General features: G+C 35.6%; 1 protein-coding gene and 1 pseudogene across 1 annotated transcript in view; both read right to left on the bottom strand.

Moving 5' to 3' along the window:
* LOC109079080 (mitogen-activated protein kinase-binding protein 1-like) overlaps positions 1-19571 on the bottom strand; it is a 45821-nt gene extending 26250 nt beyond the window's left edge. The window contains 4 exon segments of the mRNA XM_042773604.1: positions 1309-1366; positions 2740-2802; positions 15508-15599; positions 19118-19571. Of these exon segments, the coding sequence (XP_042629538.1) occupies positions 1309-1366; positions 2740-2802; positions 15508-15599; positions 19118-19231 (327 nt within the window). The 5' untranslated portion in view covers positions 19232-19571.
* A 589-nt stretch (positions 19572-20160) lies between these two features.
* On the bottom strand, positions 20161-21718 carry LOC109079074 (annotated as a pseudogene).
* Between the last annotated feature and the right edge of the window lie 18 nt (positions 21719-21736).

Genomic DNA, 21736 nt, shown 5'->3' with positions numbered 1-21736 from the left:
ACTACTGTTTCCATACTTTAGTCATGCCAGCTAACCAGAAGTATGGACTCTTCATCAATGCACATTATTCTCAAAGGACAGTTCACCCAATAATTCAAATAATAATTTAGGGTATAATTTAACCACCTTCATGTGACGACTTTTTCTCTTCTGTGGAGCTAAATTAAAGATATTTTGAATAATGTCTCAGTGTTTTTATCCATACAGTAGAAGTCAATGGTCACCAAATCTGTTTGGTTACCAACATTCCTGAAAATATCTTTTGTGTGTGTGTGTGTTGCACAGAAGAAAGAAAGTCAAACAGGTCTGGAAATACATGAAAGTGAGTAAATTATGACAGAATTTTTGGGTGAACTGCCCCTTTAAGAAAAAAAAAATTCATATTGGATAATACAAGCATTCCTCATTCAAATAATACAATCGTTTTATTATATATTATAGTAAAAAAATTATTTTGCAGAGATTGCACTCAGAGATTTTTAGCCCAACAAAAAAATGTTTCAGAGCTGAGCAGAACTACATAAATGTATAATGACTTCATACATTTTCATGATTTGATTAAATAAATGTTTAAAGGCCTTGAAAATTACACTTTTGAAATTGCCTGATATTTCAGCATAATAGGGAACCTTTTAACACTCTGGCTAGAAACACTATTTCTACCACATTTTTCTACTCAGATGACATAACTAAGTCTGCACATAAAGGGAAAGATAATAATAATAAAAGGTATTATCAATCCAGCTGACCAAATGATCCAATCAAATCCTGATAGACAAAATCATCTTCCATTCTGCATCACTTCCTGCTAATATTTCTGATATGTCAGATTACAGAAGTTGTTATATTTCATTTTTTCTTTAAACCAACATTTATTTGGTTTAAATATTTGAATACTGTTATCTTTTGTTTCAATCATTTAGTTTCATTCTGATGGTTGTAATACTTTGTGTCTGTGTTTTATTACAATCTGGACATAACTTGCATGCTTCTGTGTGATTTATATATTGCAGTTAAAGCAATAAATCCCTCCTTATCCAAATGTTAGTGCTGCAAAATTGAGGAAGGAAACAATACTCATCACATTTGTCTGTATTGACAAGAGACTAATTACACTGATGGTTAGTCATTGCTCACAGGGATTTCAGATTTCAGGCCTGAAAGTGCAAGATAGAGAACTTTATTTTCATACAGCTGCCTGCATCAGCTTTATCTAAGTATGAGATACTGCTCCAGAGCTCCTGATTTCCTACTGGATCATGTGATGCAACCACAAATCACAGATATACTGAGCAATTGAGTACTTACCTCACCTGTGACCACGTATCTGCCATCAGGAGAGAAGGAGAGCGTAGTGATGGTTTTCCTGTTAGAGAGTGGAGGGAAGTATTTAAGACAGTGTTGAAGTGTATGCATCCTGCTATTTAAGAGACTTCCTCTCCATCTGGTCACCCATTGCTTATGATGATTATATCCCAACACTACGATATTTGCTCAACCAGTAGCATGAGTTTGGGACAGGACTATCTGTTTGGTCAACTAGTGGCAGACAGGGTTGTGTGTCTGTAAGCCAATTTGGTAAAAAAAAAAAAAAATCTGCATACTGGTCAGATTCTCGAAAATGGCGCTATGGTGATCTGGGGAGAGACAGAGGAGAGGAATTGTTGAATAAAGTCATTATTTTTGTTTTCTTCGTGTACAAAAAGTATTCTTGTAGCTTCATAACATTATAGTTTAATCACTGATGGCAGATGGAGTATTCTGACGATGCTTTTCATACTTTCCTGGACCTTGACACTGTTATTTACTTGGCAGTCTATGGGACAGTCTCAAGCCTCCCGGTTTTCATCCAAAATATCCAAAATTGTATTCCGAAGAGGAACGAAGCTTTTACAGGTTTGGAACGACATGGGGGTAAGTGATTATTGACTAAATTTTCATTTTGGGGTGCAGTATCCCTTTAAGTTTATCGATAAGTTTGTGTGCTCCAAAAAAAAAAAAATTGCATTTAGAAAATATAAGCATTAAAAACTTACAGTCTCTAACTTCCGGCCAATATAGATCAACGATTTTGATGACATCACCCCGCACTTAAGCTTCTCATCAAACTTTCTGTCCAATCAAATGCTCTCTAGAATCTGAAATGTCCCACCCCCTACACAATAAATAGACGCTGAAGCTGTGGCTGAAATCGGTCACTCATTCACAGTTAGTGTTTTCTGTATGGTGAATTGCAAGTAGTGCACTTTACAGGGGATGAGAATGATTCAGACAATGTAAATGTGCTTTCCATTGGGGTGAAACAGTGTGCAGCACACACAGTGAGCTCTGGTCCAGAGACATGAGAGCATGGAGCGAATCATATGCGCCAGTCAATGTAGACCACAAAACATATCGGACCCATTTGAATTCTACACAGAATGATATATTTGATAGCGATAGCGATATGGATGAGATTAGGAGAAGAAGCAGTTAGTCAAACAGCACTAATGAGTAGAAGAGATAACACCGGTGCCATACACCAGTATATTACACACTTTTCAAACTACACATCCTTTGGTAAGTTTCATATTGAATCTAAAGTGCTAATCTATTAGACTGGGGCTGTCATAAGCTGTTGAGCGGCTTTACCGAGCTCAACGGCTCTGGCCCGAGCGCTGATATTATAAACGAAACGCTATTGGTTATTTAAAAAGGGGGCAGGGATGGTTTTTGGTTACAAAAGTATGAAAGCCTTACCTGGAGCTATTGAGGATATGATGCTGTTTGTTTTTCTTAGGGTTCAGTAGCACCACCACACACCTATAAAATGACAAAAGAAAGGGGTCATTAAAATGCTATTTAGCAGACACTTTCAATCCAAAACAACACAATGATCATTTTACTATTGTGACAGTCCCTCCAAAGTCTTACTCAGTGACAACCTTTGGGTTAGCAGCCCAGATCTTGACAACTAAGCCACAACCCCACAATTTGACTACCTAAATCATGGAGTCGTGTTTTCTACTACCTAAATTAGCCAAAAAGAGAAAAAGAGACTCATATAAACATGCTTGTACCTGATTTTGTAGGCCAACATTTAACAATGTATCATATACATGTATTATTAATATAATATACAAAGAAATTACCATGATATTACCAAAATAACCTTTAAATAACATTTAATTACAATATAATGTTAAAATCATCTGGTGAACAATCATTATGGTGAAAAAAAAAAACTAAAAAAAAAAAAAGTACCATGGTATTGCTATCTAAAAAGTCACTGTACGGTGCAGCCATTTTTTTCTAGGTGTGTTTTTTGGGTTTTGTGTTGTACGGGTGCAGTGCGTGACAGAGCTGAGTCGAGTCGTCTGTCTTTTTTATCTCCCAAATACAGGAACAATCTAATTCCTTTTCAAAGAATGAAAAACAAACACAAGCCCTTTACAGCCTTTTATATGGAAGTACTGTAGAGCTGGTCGTATAAAGACTGCCTGAGACAATATCAGGTGGGGGAAATGACCTGCTGTACTGCAGACAGAAAAGGAAGGGAGTCAGACAAACAGAACACAGAGGAAATACGTCAATGACCACTGCAGAATCCTTCATATTTGGTACACTCAGAAAAATAACGACAAGTAAAAACTGCTAAAAAACAAATTTTCCTACAAATAAATGCATAAATAAAATGCTGAAGTCTATTAAAAGTAAAATGCTGATACAGAGACAGTTAGTGCTTAAATCAGTTTTCAGAAAAGCAAAAACACCCTGCCATGCATTTCCACAGCCACCCAAAGGAGACGAGTCTACCCTCTTCAGCTCAGTGCAAGAAAATAGATAGTTGGATGAACAGTTGGATAGATATAAGCATACATAGATAAATAATTATTACCCTCATAAAAAACATTTTATTTTGGATTTATTATAATTTACACTCATATAAAATAAATCAAATATTTACACTCATTCATATACACAAAACTGCAAAGAGCTTTATAAAAAGTGCAAGGGTCAGGTTCCCTGCTACGCACCTTCTTAGAGTTCAGGGTCCATGCTTGCTGCTTACACACGTTTGTAAGACAGATGACATCGAATCACACCTGTGTAGTCTGCTTCGTTTTCAAAACCATCATATTACAAAAATTCTTACCAAAAGATCTTCCATCAAAAAAGCAATTCACAAATCAATACCACACTAAAATCTTACATTTAAAAAAAAAAACACAGCTGACAGTTTCACGAGCCACTCAGGAAGCCACATCCTGTCTTAATGGGGGACGCTTAGACAGAATCAATTAAAAACCAAAATTTCAGCAGTGTCTAAACTACATCTTCAGAGTAAAGGTCTCTTCCACTGGATGAGGTCCAGCTTTACTGTATAGGTCAGTTTAAATGGAACACACACACACAGGTAGGCTTAATCAGTTAATGCAAACACAGCACACACACACACACACACACACACACACACACACACACACACAAAGTCACTTCACACACACACAACACACAAAAAAATGGACACACACACACACACACACACACAAAGAGAACTGAGTGCACCACTACTCTTTCTTCTGGTGTCAGTAGCAGAGCTGAGCATGACAAAGCCACACATGTGCTCGGTCTCCCCGGCCACAGGAAGAGCCACGTTTGGAATCTGTCAAGTCAAAGCCTCCCTGTCGTCCAGCTCTGTGCTTTATGAGCACATCTGAGAAGAGAGGGACAGAACAGATGACCTCATGCTTCAAATGCACATTACTCATGTCTCTATAAACAACTGATGCCAAAGACAGGGAAATGAAGGAGGAGTGGACCTTTATTGTTGGCAAGTAATACCCTTAATGGCTCTCCTGCACTATATATAAGCCGAGCTGCTGATGGGATTGACAGGCCTCGGATCAATGACTATGCAAGCCTGCTGTAAGAGCATCTATGGCTCATTCCATTACAAAGATAAGCTGATAAGAATCAGTGCTGTCAGCAAATGTGCCTGACCTTGTATTTACAAGTGTGACTGCCAACCATTCACTTATGAACCACACTCAGACCTTTCATTGACCTCAAAATTGGCAATTTTTTCCCAAAACTGCCTGATTGGCTGCTTCTATAAAACTTCTGCACAGGTTTTATCAGTCTGCTGGGAAACAAAATTGCATTTACAAAATACCAGGTTGCTCCAAAGACCACTTCAGAGGAAGAACGACAATAGTTGAGGTTTGTTGCAACATTGAATCCTTAAAGAATAATTAGATATTTTGTTTAAGCAAGTAAATGGGATATTCATAAACTTTAGTTAACTTTAAGTATCACAAACTAACAGTGTACAAAATTTTAACAGAATTTATTAATCAAGTTTAATTTAAATTTCTACATTAATACACCAACAATGATCTATAATTTTTTTTACAGCATTTCTTAATCTTTCATTTAATATTAGTTAATAAAAATACATTTGTTCATTGTTTGTTCATGCAGTTCACAGTGCATTAACAAATTTTAACAGACAACATTTGATTTAAAAATGTATTAGTAAATGTGGAAAATCAGGGTAATAGTTAAGTAAAACGGAATCTAAAATTAAAACAATAAATTTTTTATTTATAATTAAAAATATTTCTCATTTCAATTTAGTTTAAATTGATGTACTAATAAAAAAATAAGAAGAACTATATATGTAACTAACTACTAAAAATTACAAAACACAAAACAAAAAATAACTAAAACTTTTACTAAAATTAAAACAAAAACAGAAAATATAAAAATAAAAACTGATTTAACATTAACATTAACTAAAAATAATAAATGCGGTGGAAGTATTGTTCACTGTTAGCTCATGTTAACTAATGTTAACAAACGAAATCTCAATGTAAAGTGTTACCCAATGAGCAATAGTATATTTATAAATTAGGCCTAACATTAATTTAGACAAATGCTATAAAAGTGTTGTTCATGGTAAGTTCAGATAATTCAATGTTAACAAATTTTATCTTATTGTAAAGTCTAAATCAGGATATCTTTGAACAATATATTCTGTTTTGCTTGAGTTTTGTTCATGTAATATCAGGCGGATGTTGTTATTGATGAGTTATTGTTATATTGATGTCAAATTTATATTTAGTTGCCTTAATGTCTCATAACTAAGCCAACAGCACTACTTCTTTGCATACTCTCTTCAACAGGCTAAGCAGGATGATGTTTTTCCACAACACTTTCAAAACAAGTTTACACTAAGTCGAGCCAGCAAATGAATCCTAACTAGAGAACATCGAATTTAATCAGCTAACACACCGAGGCATTGAATTGTGCCTAACAAAGTCTTGAGACATAATTGTTTTCAAAAATAAACTTTAAACGCACCCAAAGCACAGTCTATTTCACAGAAATCAGAAGGGAAACTCTAAAAATAATTCAGTGCTTAAGTTATGAGATGATGTAGGATAAACATAATTTTTTGAGCTGTTATATAAGCAAAAGCTTTTATTAAACCATTTCAGTCTTATTTTAGACTATTAAAGTATATAATAATATTTTGAATTAGCTTTTATTTTTATATTTTCATTTTACTTTTTGTTTGTTTTAGTAATTTTATGTTGTTTTGTCATTTGTATTAGTTTTTGTTTAAAATATTTCTTTTTAGCTTTTATTTTTTAAACGTTTTTATAAGTTTTTCATCTAGTATTTTTATTTTATTTTAGCTGTAATTTAATTACCAAAAACAATGAGTTTTAGTCAACAATAACACTGCAGCATTTGTTCACTCAGTCAGTCAAAACTGATTAAATCTGTACCTAAACCTGAAAACAATCAGTGCAGACCTTTGAAAGGACTCACATTTTACTCTGAGCACTGAGATAAACATTCCACCACCAGAATCAACAACAACTGAAACTAAACCAGTTTTTGTGTTACTTGTGTTGGTAATAAAAGATGCATGTTCCCTCTGGCATTTCAACACAGCCTCTCCTCAACTCTCTCAAACTTCTCCTCCTGGAAGCCTGTTCTCTCAGTATGAAAGAGAAACCTCTGCTTTGGGAAGAGCTATAGGAGAAAAGACGGCAGAATGCCCAAACTCTCACAGATCTACTCGAGTATGACTAAAGATTGACTGCGCAGAGCCAACGAGATGATTCACAGAGAAAGTTATTTAAAGTAGATTCTTCACTATACAGTTTCAGCCCAGAGCTAAATTCAAATTTCGAAGAAAATCTGCAGTTTTCAGCAGAGTTCCATAAAGTTTTGACTGATATCATATGAATGTAATTGTACCATTTCTAACATGACAACTTTATGAGAAAAGCTCGGCAATGAGGAAGTTTATATGAACCATGAGATTCTGCGTAAAACAAGTTATCAAGTAATGACCATGTCTCTTGCGTGTGAATATACTTGCTGTTGTTGTGAAACTCTACAGGGCCCGCACTTGCCATCATGTGCCTCTTGCAACCCGGAAAAAGCTGATCCAGCTCATTATCTCACCTAGCAGGAAATCGAATAAGCCAAGTGGAGTGTAGCAGTGCACAGATCAAGCAAATGACTACATGCTCCAATGATCTTAGGCCACCAAACCCTCTACAGTTCTCCATATCTCCATAACCAGACTATTATAAACAGATACAGTGTCATTACATTTTGATAGCAGCTTGTTAAATGTAAAATGCAAAGTACATACGGACATCCAAAACAGTTAGTCAGTATTCAGTGTTGCTGTCACATTGGCATGAAGAATTTCATAAGTGAAATTCTTAAAATGCTTAAGTTATTTCTCAAATATCTTTCTTTTTCTTTAGCCAGAAGCAAAAGTTTGAAATTAAAAACGTCTTAATGCATTTGTTTCTTACAAACATGCAGCTTTCTACTTCACAAGACCTTAATTATTATTATTATATATAATAATAATTATTATTATTATTATTTTCTTGCTTTCTTTTTTTTCTCAGAAATACTGTGTTGTGTATTTACATTTTTCTGGTAAATAATTTTTTTGGTAAATATTCCTGAAAAAATATTTTGATAATTTAATTAGTAGTAGTAGTACTATAATTATATTAAGTAATATATTTCTGTCCCAGTTTCTTCAAGTTAAACCAAAGTTTTATTTTGACGGTTTGCTGTGAAGACCTTTAAGTTTCTGTTTGTATATGATATGATGATAGTTTATCTCAAATGAAATTGTAAAATGCTCATGAAGTAACTCTCAGAGCAGTTCTAGAGATTGTTTATGTGTTCATGTACTCATATATTGAGGCGACAAAGGCTGAAGAAACCGCGCATTTGTGCCATGCATTCGCACAGAGACACGCAGAACATGCAGGATACATATTTAAATAGTATTTTTGTGGCTTAATATTCACAGACACTAATCCTAGTCCACATTGCTTTTTGATGTATGTGCACTGACCTACTTTTGATTTATTCATCCAAAATTTGGCCAATTCCGTGACATTCCGCGTTATACAGTAAATTAAGTTTTTATGACTGGATTCCGCAATTCTATCCACGGGTTCCGCATCGCGGAAATCATAGGGCCCTACTTAATTGAAGGATTGGAGTCATGTGCATTACTTGTGGATTATTGTGATGTTTTTATCAGCCGTTTGGACTCTCATTCTGACGGCACCCATTCACTACAGAGGATCCATTGCATGAGGATCCAGTCAGCAAGTGAGGTAGTGCTACATCCAAATCTGTTTCAACAAAGAAACTACATTTTGGATGTCCTTAGGGCAAGTTTTCATTTTTGGGTGAACTATTCCTTTAAGAAATGTTTTTTGGGAATACAAAATATTCTTAACTTCATTCTCAAGTTAGAAAATCAGAAAATGGCTGTTGGTCTCTAGACATGATTTGAGGCCCTTCTTCATGGCAAAATCTGTGAACTTTTTTCACCCGTTTTGTTGTCCACCAACAAAAATTGTCTGATCACAAAATAATATGAAACAAGCTACAGTGTGTTAAGTTTAATACTCAAGGTTAGAGAATATTAACTCTTAATCCTTACTAAGAGCCATAGTAATTAGCAAGCATTGCTAACTAGCATTCCAGTTAAAAGTGGACTGCTACCAATGATTAGACAGAAGTAACAGGTTCTTGTGTGCTGATTAAATATCTGAACTAGCGTTACTATGAACATCATCAAGTGTGATACAAAACAGTGAGAAACTGTCCATTCATTCGAGAAAGTACTTAAAACAACCTCAGAGCTGATGTATGGCAAAGGCTAAAGATAAACAGATCACAAACAGCTTGTGTTATGGTCTCTCAGGTTTCACAACTGTTCTGGGTGTAGACAGTTTCGTGTGCGTCTCTGTGTGTGTGTGTGCACAAGAGTTCAAGACGAGGCAGATCAAATGTTGTGGCCAGTAAATATGGACAGTTGTAGTCTTCCTCCATCTGGTGAGTGGGATAAAACACAGACAGGTGGTGAGGAGCACACACAGGCATCACTCCCCATCACAACCAAAGACTTCCAGGAGTATTGCTTTCAAAGACAGAGCCCAGCTGTAAGTCTGGCTATTAGCCGGACCTCCCCATTGATCCAAGCCTGGTTGCTCCTCTGCCTAAGACAGATGGTGACCAGGATGCCCTAATCTTGCGCGTCTGGGCCCAGCAGTCAGCACGCTTTCAGATGGCAGAGGATTATGCACTGTAGGGTAACCTGCTACAATGCTGTGCTTAGGCAACCTTCCTGCTTATCTTTTTTGTGCCACTATCATCACACAATGCAATTGCAAAAATAAGGATAAATAAAATAAATAAAAGAATAATAAACAGGTTTCCAAAACACTTCCTTAAGTAAAAAAAATAAATAAATAAAAATAAAATAAAAAAAAAAAAAAAAAAAATATATATATATATATATATATATATATATATATATATATATATATATATATATATATATATATATATATGATATATTATACATTTTATATACTGACACACAATACTGATCAAAAGTTTGGAAAAAAATAAGATTTTATATGTTTTTTGTGTAAGTCTCTTACACTTACCATGGCTGCATTTAATTGATCAAAAATAATAAAAACAGTAATATTGTAAAATAATATTACTTGGTGCTCGGTTATTATCAATTATTGGTGTTCAATTACTAATAATTTTTTTATTAATATAAATGTTGAAAACAGTTTTGCCGTTTCTATTTCGATTCTTTATTGACTAGAAAGTGCATAGGAACAGCATTTATTTGAAATATAAATCTTTTGTTATACATTATAACATTATATCATTGTAAATGTCTTAACATGTCCTTGCTGAATAAAAGTATTAATTTCTTTTTTTAGATTACTTACCCCAAACTTCTGAATGGAAGTTTCCACAAAAAAACATTAAGCAGAAAAAACTGCTTTCAACAATAACAGGAAATGTTTCTTGAGCAGCAGGTCACCATATTAGAATGATTTCTGAAGGGTCATGTGACACTGAAGACTGGAGTAATGATGCTGAAATTTCAGCTTTACATCACAGAATAAATTACATTTGAAAATATATTCAAACAGAAAAATGTTCCTTGAAACTGTAATAACATTTTACAATATTACTGCATAAGAAACATTTCCATAAGAAAATTCTTACATAAACATAAAAAAACCTTTAACTTAATCCAAACTTTTGACAGGTTTATAATGTCAGTTTTGTTTTATCTATTTATACAGTCAGATGTAGCTGGTGCATGCAAATATAAAATATACTTACAGTCTGCTTTCATTGTAAGGAAAAAAAATATTTTAAGATGTGAAATATTTCTTCATGTTTGCTGTGGTAAACTTTTATTTCAAATACTGCTTATTTAATTCTCAACCTGTGAAAATTAGTTTTGGTAAGAGTTTTGGTCATCCTGGATTAAAGATGGCAACATTACTTCCTTAAAGTGACCATCATCTTTATGCAGTATACATCACTAACCATGTACTTGTGGAAAAATATTATAAAAAAAATACCACACCTCTCTCACACACACCCCCCCCAAAAAAAAAAACATCCTTCCGCAGTGACCTTCAAGGGAGTTAAACTGATGGTGAGGTGTGTGTGTGTTTTGCATGTGATGCTTGTGTATTAATATATGATCTCTCATGATATAATGCAGTATGCAAAGAAATTTTCATAAATTCAATTCAGTTGAATTCAGCTCTCATCTATACAATTTTACAAGTAGCCAACTGCTTGTACAACACAACTATGGTTTTGAATTATTGTCCTTTTTCAAGTACATGACTGCAGAGTCAGAATGAAAATGATACTTTTATTCTAATCTATCCTAACATGATCTCCAGCATGAGTGGCTTCCACTTGTTTTGTATTCCCACGAGTGTCTTCAGATTGCGGCTCTGCTCTCGGAGCGTGTGGGTGTTAGCGTGAGAGGTCATTAGGGAGTGTGTGTGTGGAGCTGGAGAGCCTCACGAGCATTGAATACTGCAATGCAGCAGAGAGAACGACCACACATACCATGGCAATGCTAAATCAACCTCTACTGCTACAACCTTCCTTAATTTTTTCACTCTGCCCATGTCACCCTTTCCTCCCTTCCTCATATCCTTCATCCCCTTCTCTTTCATTTCTCCTGGCCATCCGTTCAGCTCTACTGACCCACCGTACCGCAGCACACACATTTTCATGCATCTTTGATTAACACAGAGGGCCGTTTATTCATTACACTCATATCTATTCTACAGTGACCGCCGCATTACACCAGAACTCATTCATCATTCAGATGCTCAAATACAGTTCGCTGATGTTCCTGCATGCAGAAATGGATAAATTAGCTAAGGGTGCCTTATTACTATAAATGACCTTGTAGATTTGCAATAAATTGATCCGTTTACTTCAGTACATGTGTTCCATACATAAATATGATTGTAATGCATGCAAGTCATTTGTTTGTTTGTTTGTTTTTCTTGAGCCTGCAAATTCACAGCATTGAGAGCTATACTGAGAACATTTCAATGCATGCTAAAACAACCATAACTTTCTTTGGATCTACAAGAAATCAAGAAGGCACATGTTTCTCAACTTTTCCTGTTTGCATCTGGTTCTTCTGGTTTTTCCTGGCTTTGCGGAAGACTCTGTCCTAAACCACACAAAGTATTCACCCCTCAGCTCCCCGGGCGCCGCAGCATAAATGGCTGCCCACTGCTCCGGGAGTTGTGTTTACTGCTGTGTGTGTGCACTTTGGATGAGTTAAATGCAGAGCACGAATTCTGAGTATGGGTCACCATACTTGGCTGTATGTCACGTCACTTTCGTCACTTTTTTTTCACTCAGGATAGCACTGACACTGTACTCTACAACAATGCCTAATATAGACTTTTACAGTATTTCTCCTCAAGACAAATAGTAAAAACATTGTAAAACATTGTGAGAATCATGACAGGGTGTTGGAAAAGGGGCATGAAACGGTTCGCTCAATGGCAAGGTCATGTTAAGTCAACATAAAATCAAAAAGGACACCTTTTACTTTCTTAAAACACTTTTCTGGTCTCATCAAGAACAGTACTCAGGTAATATGTAATATATAAAGTTAATAATTAAGATTTTTTTAATGTTATTGAAAGCACTAATTAAGATATTTTAATGTTTTTGAAAAGAAAGTTTCTTAATCTCACCAAATCTGCATTTACTTGATGAAAAATGCAGTAAAAACAGCAATAGTGTGAAATATTATTACAATTTAAAATAATTGTTTTCTATTTTAATATTTTTTAAAATGTAATTTATTCCTGTGATGGCGAAGCTGAATTATTTATATAGTCCAACTGAACTGTATTTGTTAGTGCATACAAATATAAAATATGCTGACAGTCTTTTTCCTATCATTTTGCACTCCTTATTCTCCAGTTATATATATATGTATTCTGTGTTTAAAATGAATTTTCAGAACGGGAATGCAAAATGACAAGAAATTACAGAATTGTGTATGTTTTGATGTGAAGGTTAAAAACCAAAAAGCAAAATGCATTATTTGCAGATGGTCTATTCTCCAAATAATTATAAAATAATAAAACACTATAACAAAAACTAAAAGAAAAACAAATTAATTGTGGTATGGTGGCATTTATTAACAAACAATCTTAGTGGCACCAAATGGGTGTAGCTACAGCGGTTTTGCATGTGTGACCCGAATCTTAAATCATACTGGCCCGCAAGTTTCTCTCATCTGATGAAAAATAAAATCAGCCCATCTGTCAAAAATTACCAGTGTGAATATTCACTACAAAAGCTGTAGCGCATACTGAGATCATGCAGATAGAACCAAGACAAATAATATTATTTGTAAATAGTAAATAGTACGTAAACTAGTCTTGTGCAAATGTACTCAACTCCCTGCAAATAGCCTCATCTTTCATTAATACACTACGGCCCAGAAGGAGTTAACTGCTCTTTTAGACCTGAATTAACATTCGTATTTCATTTGAATAATAATAATCTAAGATTAGATTTAATCTCAGAAGCTTTGAATGCATTGTATTAGCCTTAAAGGTAGATGATCTAATAAATCTAATAAACTGTTAAACTTGTAGGACAACACACTGCTGGGGAACATCTGCTTTGTGGAGGACTATAACTACAACAGTGCAGACTTGGTTCCTTTACATTTACAGTGCATGCATAAAAATATATGTGTACACTCACTCAATTGAAGTACAGTACCTCAGATAACCTCACATTTGTTTACAGCATCGGCACAGTATTCAAACAAGAAAATGCATTTCATGGCCCTCGTAAAGAACTGGCTCGGTATCTCACAGACATGTGGGGTCTGTCAGTGGATCTGTGACAGCTGCATAAGCCTGCGCTAATTTTCCTACCTATAGCAAGCCAAGACATCTGCACCAAATGCTCGCTTGGCTCAATCAAACTGCTGACTAGGGTGAAGTTTGTTATGGAAGCTTTGTGAGCCTTCAAAATAAAAAGAACACTTCTACTTTCCTATACTGCAGTCAACAGATTGCAGATTTGTTCAATACGTAATACTGTTCTAGCCAGGTCATGTTTAACTTTTTATAAGTTATGTTTTTTAAGCATGTATTTTTAATGTTTCATCAGATGAACAATCAACTATCCTGACAGTCTTGTTTTCTATTATAATATATTTCAAAATGTAATTTTATTCCTGTGATCAAAGCTGTATTTTCAGCATCATTACTCCAGTCTGCTGTGTCACCTGATCTTTCAGAAATCATCCTAATATGCTGATTTGCTGCTTAAGAAATATGTCTTATTAATATCAATTTTGAAAACGGTTGTGCTGCTTAATATTTTTGTGGAAACCAAGATACAATCTTCCAGGATTCTTTAAAGAATAGAAAGTTTTAAAAAACAGCATTTATATGAAATATAAAGACATTATAAATGTCTTTACTGTCACTAGCATTTAAGTTAAAGCATCTTTGCTGAATAAAAGTATTAATAACTTTACTGACCCCAAACCTCATTACAGTATTGTACACATATACAGTACATTTATTACTTTATTTTCAAACCTCTTCTCTTCATTAGGAGGATGACATGTTATGGCAACAGAGAGTTAGGAATGTAGTTCAGAGAACACAAGCTTAACTCGTTAATCAGATTACAAGCACCATGTGATGAGTAGAAGGTTTTTTGCCTTTATATACCTGGACAGCACTGCTGGAGTCCCACTGACTATAGCTTTAAAACTGTAATCTATTTCATTTAATCTATGAAAAGTGAAATAAGTAATCTTTCTAAAGTCTGAAGAAGAAATCTGGAAAAAAAAAGTGATGAGTCATACAAAAAAATACTCTGGAAGTGTACAGTGATGGTATCAGAATGTATAATGGCACTTATGATAATGCATGGTGCTAAAAAGTAATTCAAAGAATACTGTGGTATTGCTATTGTGCAAGTCTGGAAACAGAAAAAAAAAAAAAAAAACGACAACTTTGTGATTGTAATAATGCGTTCTATTATAAATCACAAGACCAGGTGCAGTTTTCCAGAGATAAAATAACCAAAGCAATTTTTATTCTTGGCCACTGCCCTAATTCAATACATTTAAGTGGCAAAAATATCTAAATCAAGCTGTATTCATGCTTTGGAGAGAGAACAAGCATCTACAGGATGTTTTAAGAGTCAAATTGTCTTTGTAAATTGCTAGATTAACTCTCAGGAGTTAATAGGCCGTGTCTGAAGCACACACTCAAAATGCTCTTTCAGATCCTGCATTTCCTGTTTGTACCACACCTAACTTCCCCGTGAGATGACTCATCTGTTATCAGACTCTTAACTCTCCTCTTTTCCTTTCTGTGGTTTCTTTTGCCAATAGGAACTTCCAGCATCACTTATGCTGAACAAGGATATTCATGTGTGTCACCAAGCTCAGTTTTTTTTACAATGTGCTACAAAACTACCTCCAAAATGAGATCTGACTCACCATCATAGATCATCATTCCATTGACTACATTCACCTGGTTATTCAGGCAAGTGTCACAAAAATATCTAAAAAAAACTTGTCTTATCGTGTGTAATTGAGTTACTTACCCGGCTGGGTAGGCAACCAGTCCTGAATGTGGGTCACATGCCAAAGCACGATTCCCAGCAGAAGTGATTCCCAGGACTTTCTCCAACGTCACCTGAGGAATTACATTAAAAAAAGTTTTGATGGGCACTACACATTGTTTAAATGTTGTCTGAATACTGAATTATTCTTGAATATGAACAACACAAAAATTTAATATATAAATTTTTAAATAAAATAAAATATTTAAAAATAAATATATAACTTAAAATAGAAATGTTTTACAATATATATTAAATAAAAAATTAAAAGAATTAGAATAATTGTAGAATTATAATAATATATAAATTATTTACAATATATAAAATATTTAAAAACATCTAAAATATAAATTCAATATACAAATTAAACAAATTTATAACTAAATTGGACAACTGGACAAAAAAGCAAGCAATGACATAAAATATACATGATTTCATATGAAAAGATGAAAAGTGCTGATGTGCAATGAATTCACTTGGATGAAGACCTCTTATATAAATGGTTTATTATGCAAGATTTTGTTTAAAGAACATGAGAGACTTTAAATGCAGAATGATTCCAAACTAATGCTCCAAAGCAGTGTTGTCATCTTAAATGGAAATTATGAGCTAGAAATTTTCCATGAGGCTTTGTTAAGTAGTGCTGATCTGTTCAAACTCAAGGCAACATGTTCTTGAAGCACAAAAACAAGCTTAAATATTAAATGCACAAATCTGCAAACAGAAAACAGACTAGGTAATGTTTCAATAATATTCCCATTATAGTGTCCTTTTTACACTACAGCTGCATAAGCACTGACTAATACTAATTTATTATGTGTTTAAAAAACAATTATTTGGTAAATCAGCCAGCAATTACTCAAAAGTTGTTACTACCGTAATTACAGATTGCATAATATGTATAAGATGAACACATAATGCCATACTATCATTCCAGCAAAAACAATGAGGAATGCACATGCACTATGTGTTTTCAGCATTTTAAGTGCAATACAACATAAAAACCAGTTTATTGAACATCTACACCTGTCTTCAACATCTGATACCTTTATTCTATGCATTAAAACCTCAGCTAGACCATCTCTTCAAAGAAAGCATGGCCATATCCAAGCTCAGAACACTCTGTCACATCAATCATGGCCACTTTAAGTAAAGGGTCAACGGAGAAATGAAAGGAACAACACCTGGTTTATAGAAGTGGTCTCCTCTAATTCTGCCGTCTTAGACCATTTCCATACTACAATGGTTTATATGGACGCAAGCTTCTTTCCATTTACTGCTGTTTTATCCCCCAAAAATGCAGGTTTCAAGAAATCCATAAGCTGAAGTCATCGTTTGGACTTCAAATGCTACGTATGTACATTCATTATCCCATCGTAAGCTGAATGTAGAACATGCTGATATAAAACACTGTAATTGTGGTTGTTGCTTTGATTTATCATCTTTCCAAAGATGTTTTGACAGACCTCCATATATCCACTGTGTCTCGGAGTGCTGTAACAACGGAAAAAGAGCTCATTTTCAAATGCATGCTGTTTTCAAACCATTTCTCATTCAGCATCTCGAATGGGAATTTCTGAACCCATGGCTGTGTCATGCACTTTTCCAGAAACTTTCTTGCAATCGTTGCATGTCAGATCCTCGGAGAACAGCAAAGTCCTTGAGCCAGGAGTCAATTAACTGCACAGCACCTTTGATTTTCATACAGTGTGTAAACCTTGGAAAATAGAGCCCTGTCTAAGAGCTGAACTGAAGTATAGTCTTACAAAAAGCTCAGATCCCTTTGTCTGGATCTGTACATCAGAGATTCCCCAACCGCTTTAGGCAAAAAGAGAGACAGATCTGCCCTTTTGTACGAAACAAAGACACCTTGACAGAGTCTTTTGCATAGTGCTTAAATGGTAGTATGTACAAAATATTGTCTCTACAGCAGTAATCATCACGGTTTGATAGTATTGGATTTTTTTTTTTATTATGAAATGCATGTTAAATGCATGAAATTTAATTGCAGAAGGGGTGAGCGTGATTTCACCAAGTACAACATGTTCCTGGATCAACATCCTTGTTGATCCTGGAACAACATTCCAATCAACCAATCAGAATTGAGGGATAACGTTTCAGAAAATATCTGTTTTAGGCTTATGATCGGGTTTAGGTCTACACCCTTGTTAATCAGTTATCATTTCACACTGATTTTAGGAATAAATTATAGGTAGGGTTAGGTTTAGGGGTAGGGGACTGGGTTGAGTCTATATTTTTGGATAGTAATATTGACCCAGGATCAACAAAAGATGTTGATCTAGGAACATGTCTTACTGGGCAAAATCACGGCGACCTTGCAGAAGGTGTCTTCTCTGATTTTGCTTAGCAACCATTCAGGCACCATAAATGTTTACAATTGCATATTATATTCTGATCCCACTGATCCCCTCCTTCATTAGCCCCTTTCACACACACAGTCACACATAACCGGTAAATTACTGTTAAGAGATCATGTGTGAATGATGCTTTTGTGATGCTTTTATCAGCTATTTTAGACTCTCATTTTGACGGCACCCATTCACTGCAGAGTTTCTTTGGTGAGCTCCAAACATTTTCTGATGAAGAAACAAGTTCATCTACATCTTGGATGAGCAAATTTTCTTTTTTGGGTGAACTATTCTTTTAAAAATATAATATAATAAAATTTAATAAAAGTTTAATATGAGATGGGGCATAAATTGAGCAATAATGTCAGTGATGCCTTATCCAGCACTACAAACACTATAATACAGAATAGTAATACATTCCATATAGATATGGATTTGGTTACAGAAAATGTGCTTATGAGAACAACCGTGTGCAATTTATGAGCAACAAATCATATGCAGCTGAGGTCTCAGAGTTATTAAAGGCATTTGTTTCAGTTGCACAAGAGTCTCAACAATCATAAAGTCACAAGGCTCCTGTGTACGAAAGGGAAGTACAGTCATCCAATCCAGGGTCTGCAGCAGTAAACAGGCAATCTGAATGAAATGCAACAGTCAGTGATGACTACTCTGATACAACATTAATAATAATAATGCATATTTGTGCATTATATTTTCACAACATGCACTTTACCACTGCTTGAATTTTTAAATTATATTATATTATATACTTAATAAACGGTGCCCTCAATCCCCAAACTGAAAAGGCACTCAAGATTATATTATCTTACATTCAAAATTGAGGGTTTCTGTATATCGCAGTGCATTTTTGAGCAATTTATTTTCACTGCAACATTACGAGTGTTTAATGAATTCAGGGCCAATTATATTATTATTATTATCGTGCATTATAATTACATACATATAATTAAATACATGTGGCAAATATAGGTCAGTACTTTTTTACAGTCTTCTTGCTGTTGCACTGTACTGACAGAACCACATTATGCCTTTGTGGACTTTACACAACAAAACCCTGGAAAGATTTTGACATATTAGAGCCAATTCACGGTCACCTTGCATTAAACTGCAGAAAACCAAAGCTATTCTGTTAGGATACATTGTTGGGCAACTGCAGATTCCGTACATGCTTCGTGTCATTTAACGTAAGTAGTGCACTGTACCTTATTACTGAGACTCTCTTTGTTGTTCCCAGCTTTACTTCTTCTCAATTTAATGGAAGGCGTACGAAGCAGATTTTTAATCCGATTTTTGATAGTTGTGTTTTCCCCTGTCATCTTGATTTGGTGCGCTGTTGATTCAATGTTTCCAATAAACAAATGGCGAAGCGCTACAATCACAGTCGGTAATCAATTACACCAACTATATGCGTTTAAAATAAGCCATGATCCGTTCACTGCCTTTTTATTTCATATACTAAACCAGTCCACCACTATCGGAGCTTTAAATCCCGTGCGGTAGTCCTGTCGGTGAGAGACGCGCTCCTCACTGACGTCCATTTGTTAAAATGGACCATGTTTCGTGTATAGAGTCAGCAGTTTGACGGCGAGCCGGTCTGAAAGCTCCGCGAACAGCATCCAGCTGTGATACCTTCACCGGTACGGTGTGTGCATTTACAAACCCTACTACTGTAAAGGCAAGGCTCATGAATATTAATTATGCAAAGCGGAGTTTTTTCAGTCGGGTGTTCTGATTGGCTGAAAGGCTGACGTCGGGAGGCGGAAGCTCGACAGCTGGCCAATTAACGATTTCTGTTATGGGGGACCTCTTGGCTCCTGAATATGAATGAGATGACGCGACATGAGACCCCAGGAAGGGTAGGAATTGTTGCGTGCTTCACCCAATTAATATAAAAATTTGCCTTAGCCACTTAGCCATTATACTTTAAATACACATATATGTAGACAATTCGTTTATTTTAGGCAAAGTGTTTATTTTGATGTTTGCAAATAATTGAATAGTAGAAAACCGTCGCATAATCGTATTCATTCTCATTAGATGGATAATTCAGTTTAAGCTGGTAAACGTTTTTCAACCTGGTAGCTGGTTTAAGCTGGTCAAAGCACTAATGTACCATCTTGGACCAGTAACATACCATCTATAGGATAAATGATGTTTGTATTTTACAGCAATGGGTCCAGTGTAAACACTGCATGGTTGCAATTCTCCAGTCTTGGCCTAATGCCATTCTGTGAGACCCAAGTAGTTTTTTCGTGCACATATGCCAAAGGTTGGGATATATGAATGAATGAATGAATGATGCAGAGATTAGAAATAAGGGTATTTATGGCTGGCAAATAGAGAGTTATGATGAAGACCAAATTCAGCCTGCTGTGCCATTCAGACCGAAAACAGTAGTAACTGAATGACAAAAGCAACATTTATCATTCCCTTAATACATCCCTTAATTTAAATACACCAAGTCTGCCATCTAGTGATGCCAAGAAGTAGCCTACCTTAGGATTTATTTCATTTTAGATGAACCAGTGAGTCAGACATAAAGAGACAAGATTTTCTGCCTTGTCACAAAGTATTCATACACCTTTTATTAATAACAAACTAAATCAGTAAGAAAAAAAAATGTATGTTAGTAGCTACATTACAGGAAATCAGAATGACTCCCAATACTAAAGCTCTTGCCAAACAACAAAAGAACATGAAAACATTAAATGCATCAACTTATAATTGAGCAACTAAACATTTAATGGTGGTCTTTTAAAACATCACTTTTTCATGTTCTTATTTTGAGTTTTTCCTATTCTTCCTTTGGAAGTTCACTAAATCACTGAAGGCCCTCCCAAATCAAGAACTTTCTAGCCCAGTTTGCCAGTGCAACCATAGGAGACAGTTCACTGTGTCCCTGCTGCATGTGGAAAATTAAAGGATCAAGACATGCATTGAGGCAGTATAGTATTTAGGAAGATTCAGAGAGCAGGTTGACAACCCGTGCAACCCAGCAAGCATTTTTGCAGTGATCCAAATTGAAGAAAATTATACAGGCGATGATGTGAAGCAGCTGCCCTGGCACCCAACACACCAGGAAGCTGGCAATGAAACCGGCAATCAGCCAGATGGTCTTGTCCAGGCCTTGCATGTTGCCTTGTCCCCACTGCTGCTGTGACTGCTTCATCCGGGAAATAATCTTCACATAGGAGGGAATGATGAGGAGCAGTGGGACAGAAACCTGAATGGAGTAGTAGGACAGGAGATTGTAGTTTACTTCAGTAGTCCTGAACCTGGAGATCACCGCCGCTGCCGCGCACACACATGGATGCCATCCTTCCTGACCCAATAGAGAATGTTAGGATGACTGAAGTACATGAAGAGGGCAGTGATGGCCCAGAAAACAAATGAAACCAGCCCATTGTTCCGAGGGATCCGGATCATCCGGGACTCCAGAGGGAAGACGATTGCAAAGAACGGTCAGTGCTGATGGTGCAAATGAACATGGTACTAGACATAAACCCGTCGAAGTAAAGGATTTTCACCACAACGCAGAGCGAATGGCCAATTTTCCAGTGGTAGTCGGAGCTAATGTAGGCAGCCCAGGGTTCCTTAGAAGCCAGATAAGCAAGGTCACATAGAGCTGAGTTCAGTACGCCTATGGACCCAGTACTCCAATGCTGGGATGGCCGCAGGCAAGCCCACAGGCTCCAGAGGTTTCCAATTGTTCCAAGTATGGAAAGTATGTAAAAGACAAGAGGTATGAAGTTGGTGGCGTACATACGGTTGGAGGGACAGTCCAGGTATGGAACCAAAGGAAGTCACTATGGGTAGGTGCA

Source organism: Cyprinus carpio, chromosome A17, assembly GCF_018340385.1.
Source record: "Cyprinus carpio isolate SPL01 chromosome A17, ASM1834038v1, whole genome shotgun sequence".
Taxonomy (NCBI): Eukaryota; Metazoa; Chordata; class Actinopteri; order Cypriniformes; family Cyprinidae; genus Cyprinus; species Cyprinus carpio.
The sequence above is the reverse complement of the archived record's forward strand: the minus strand, read 5'-3'. Positions and strand labels throughout refer to the sequence as shown.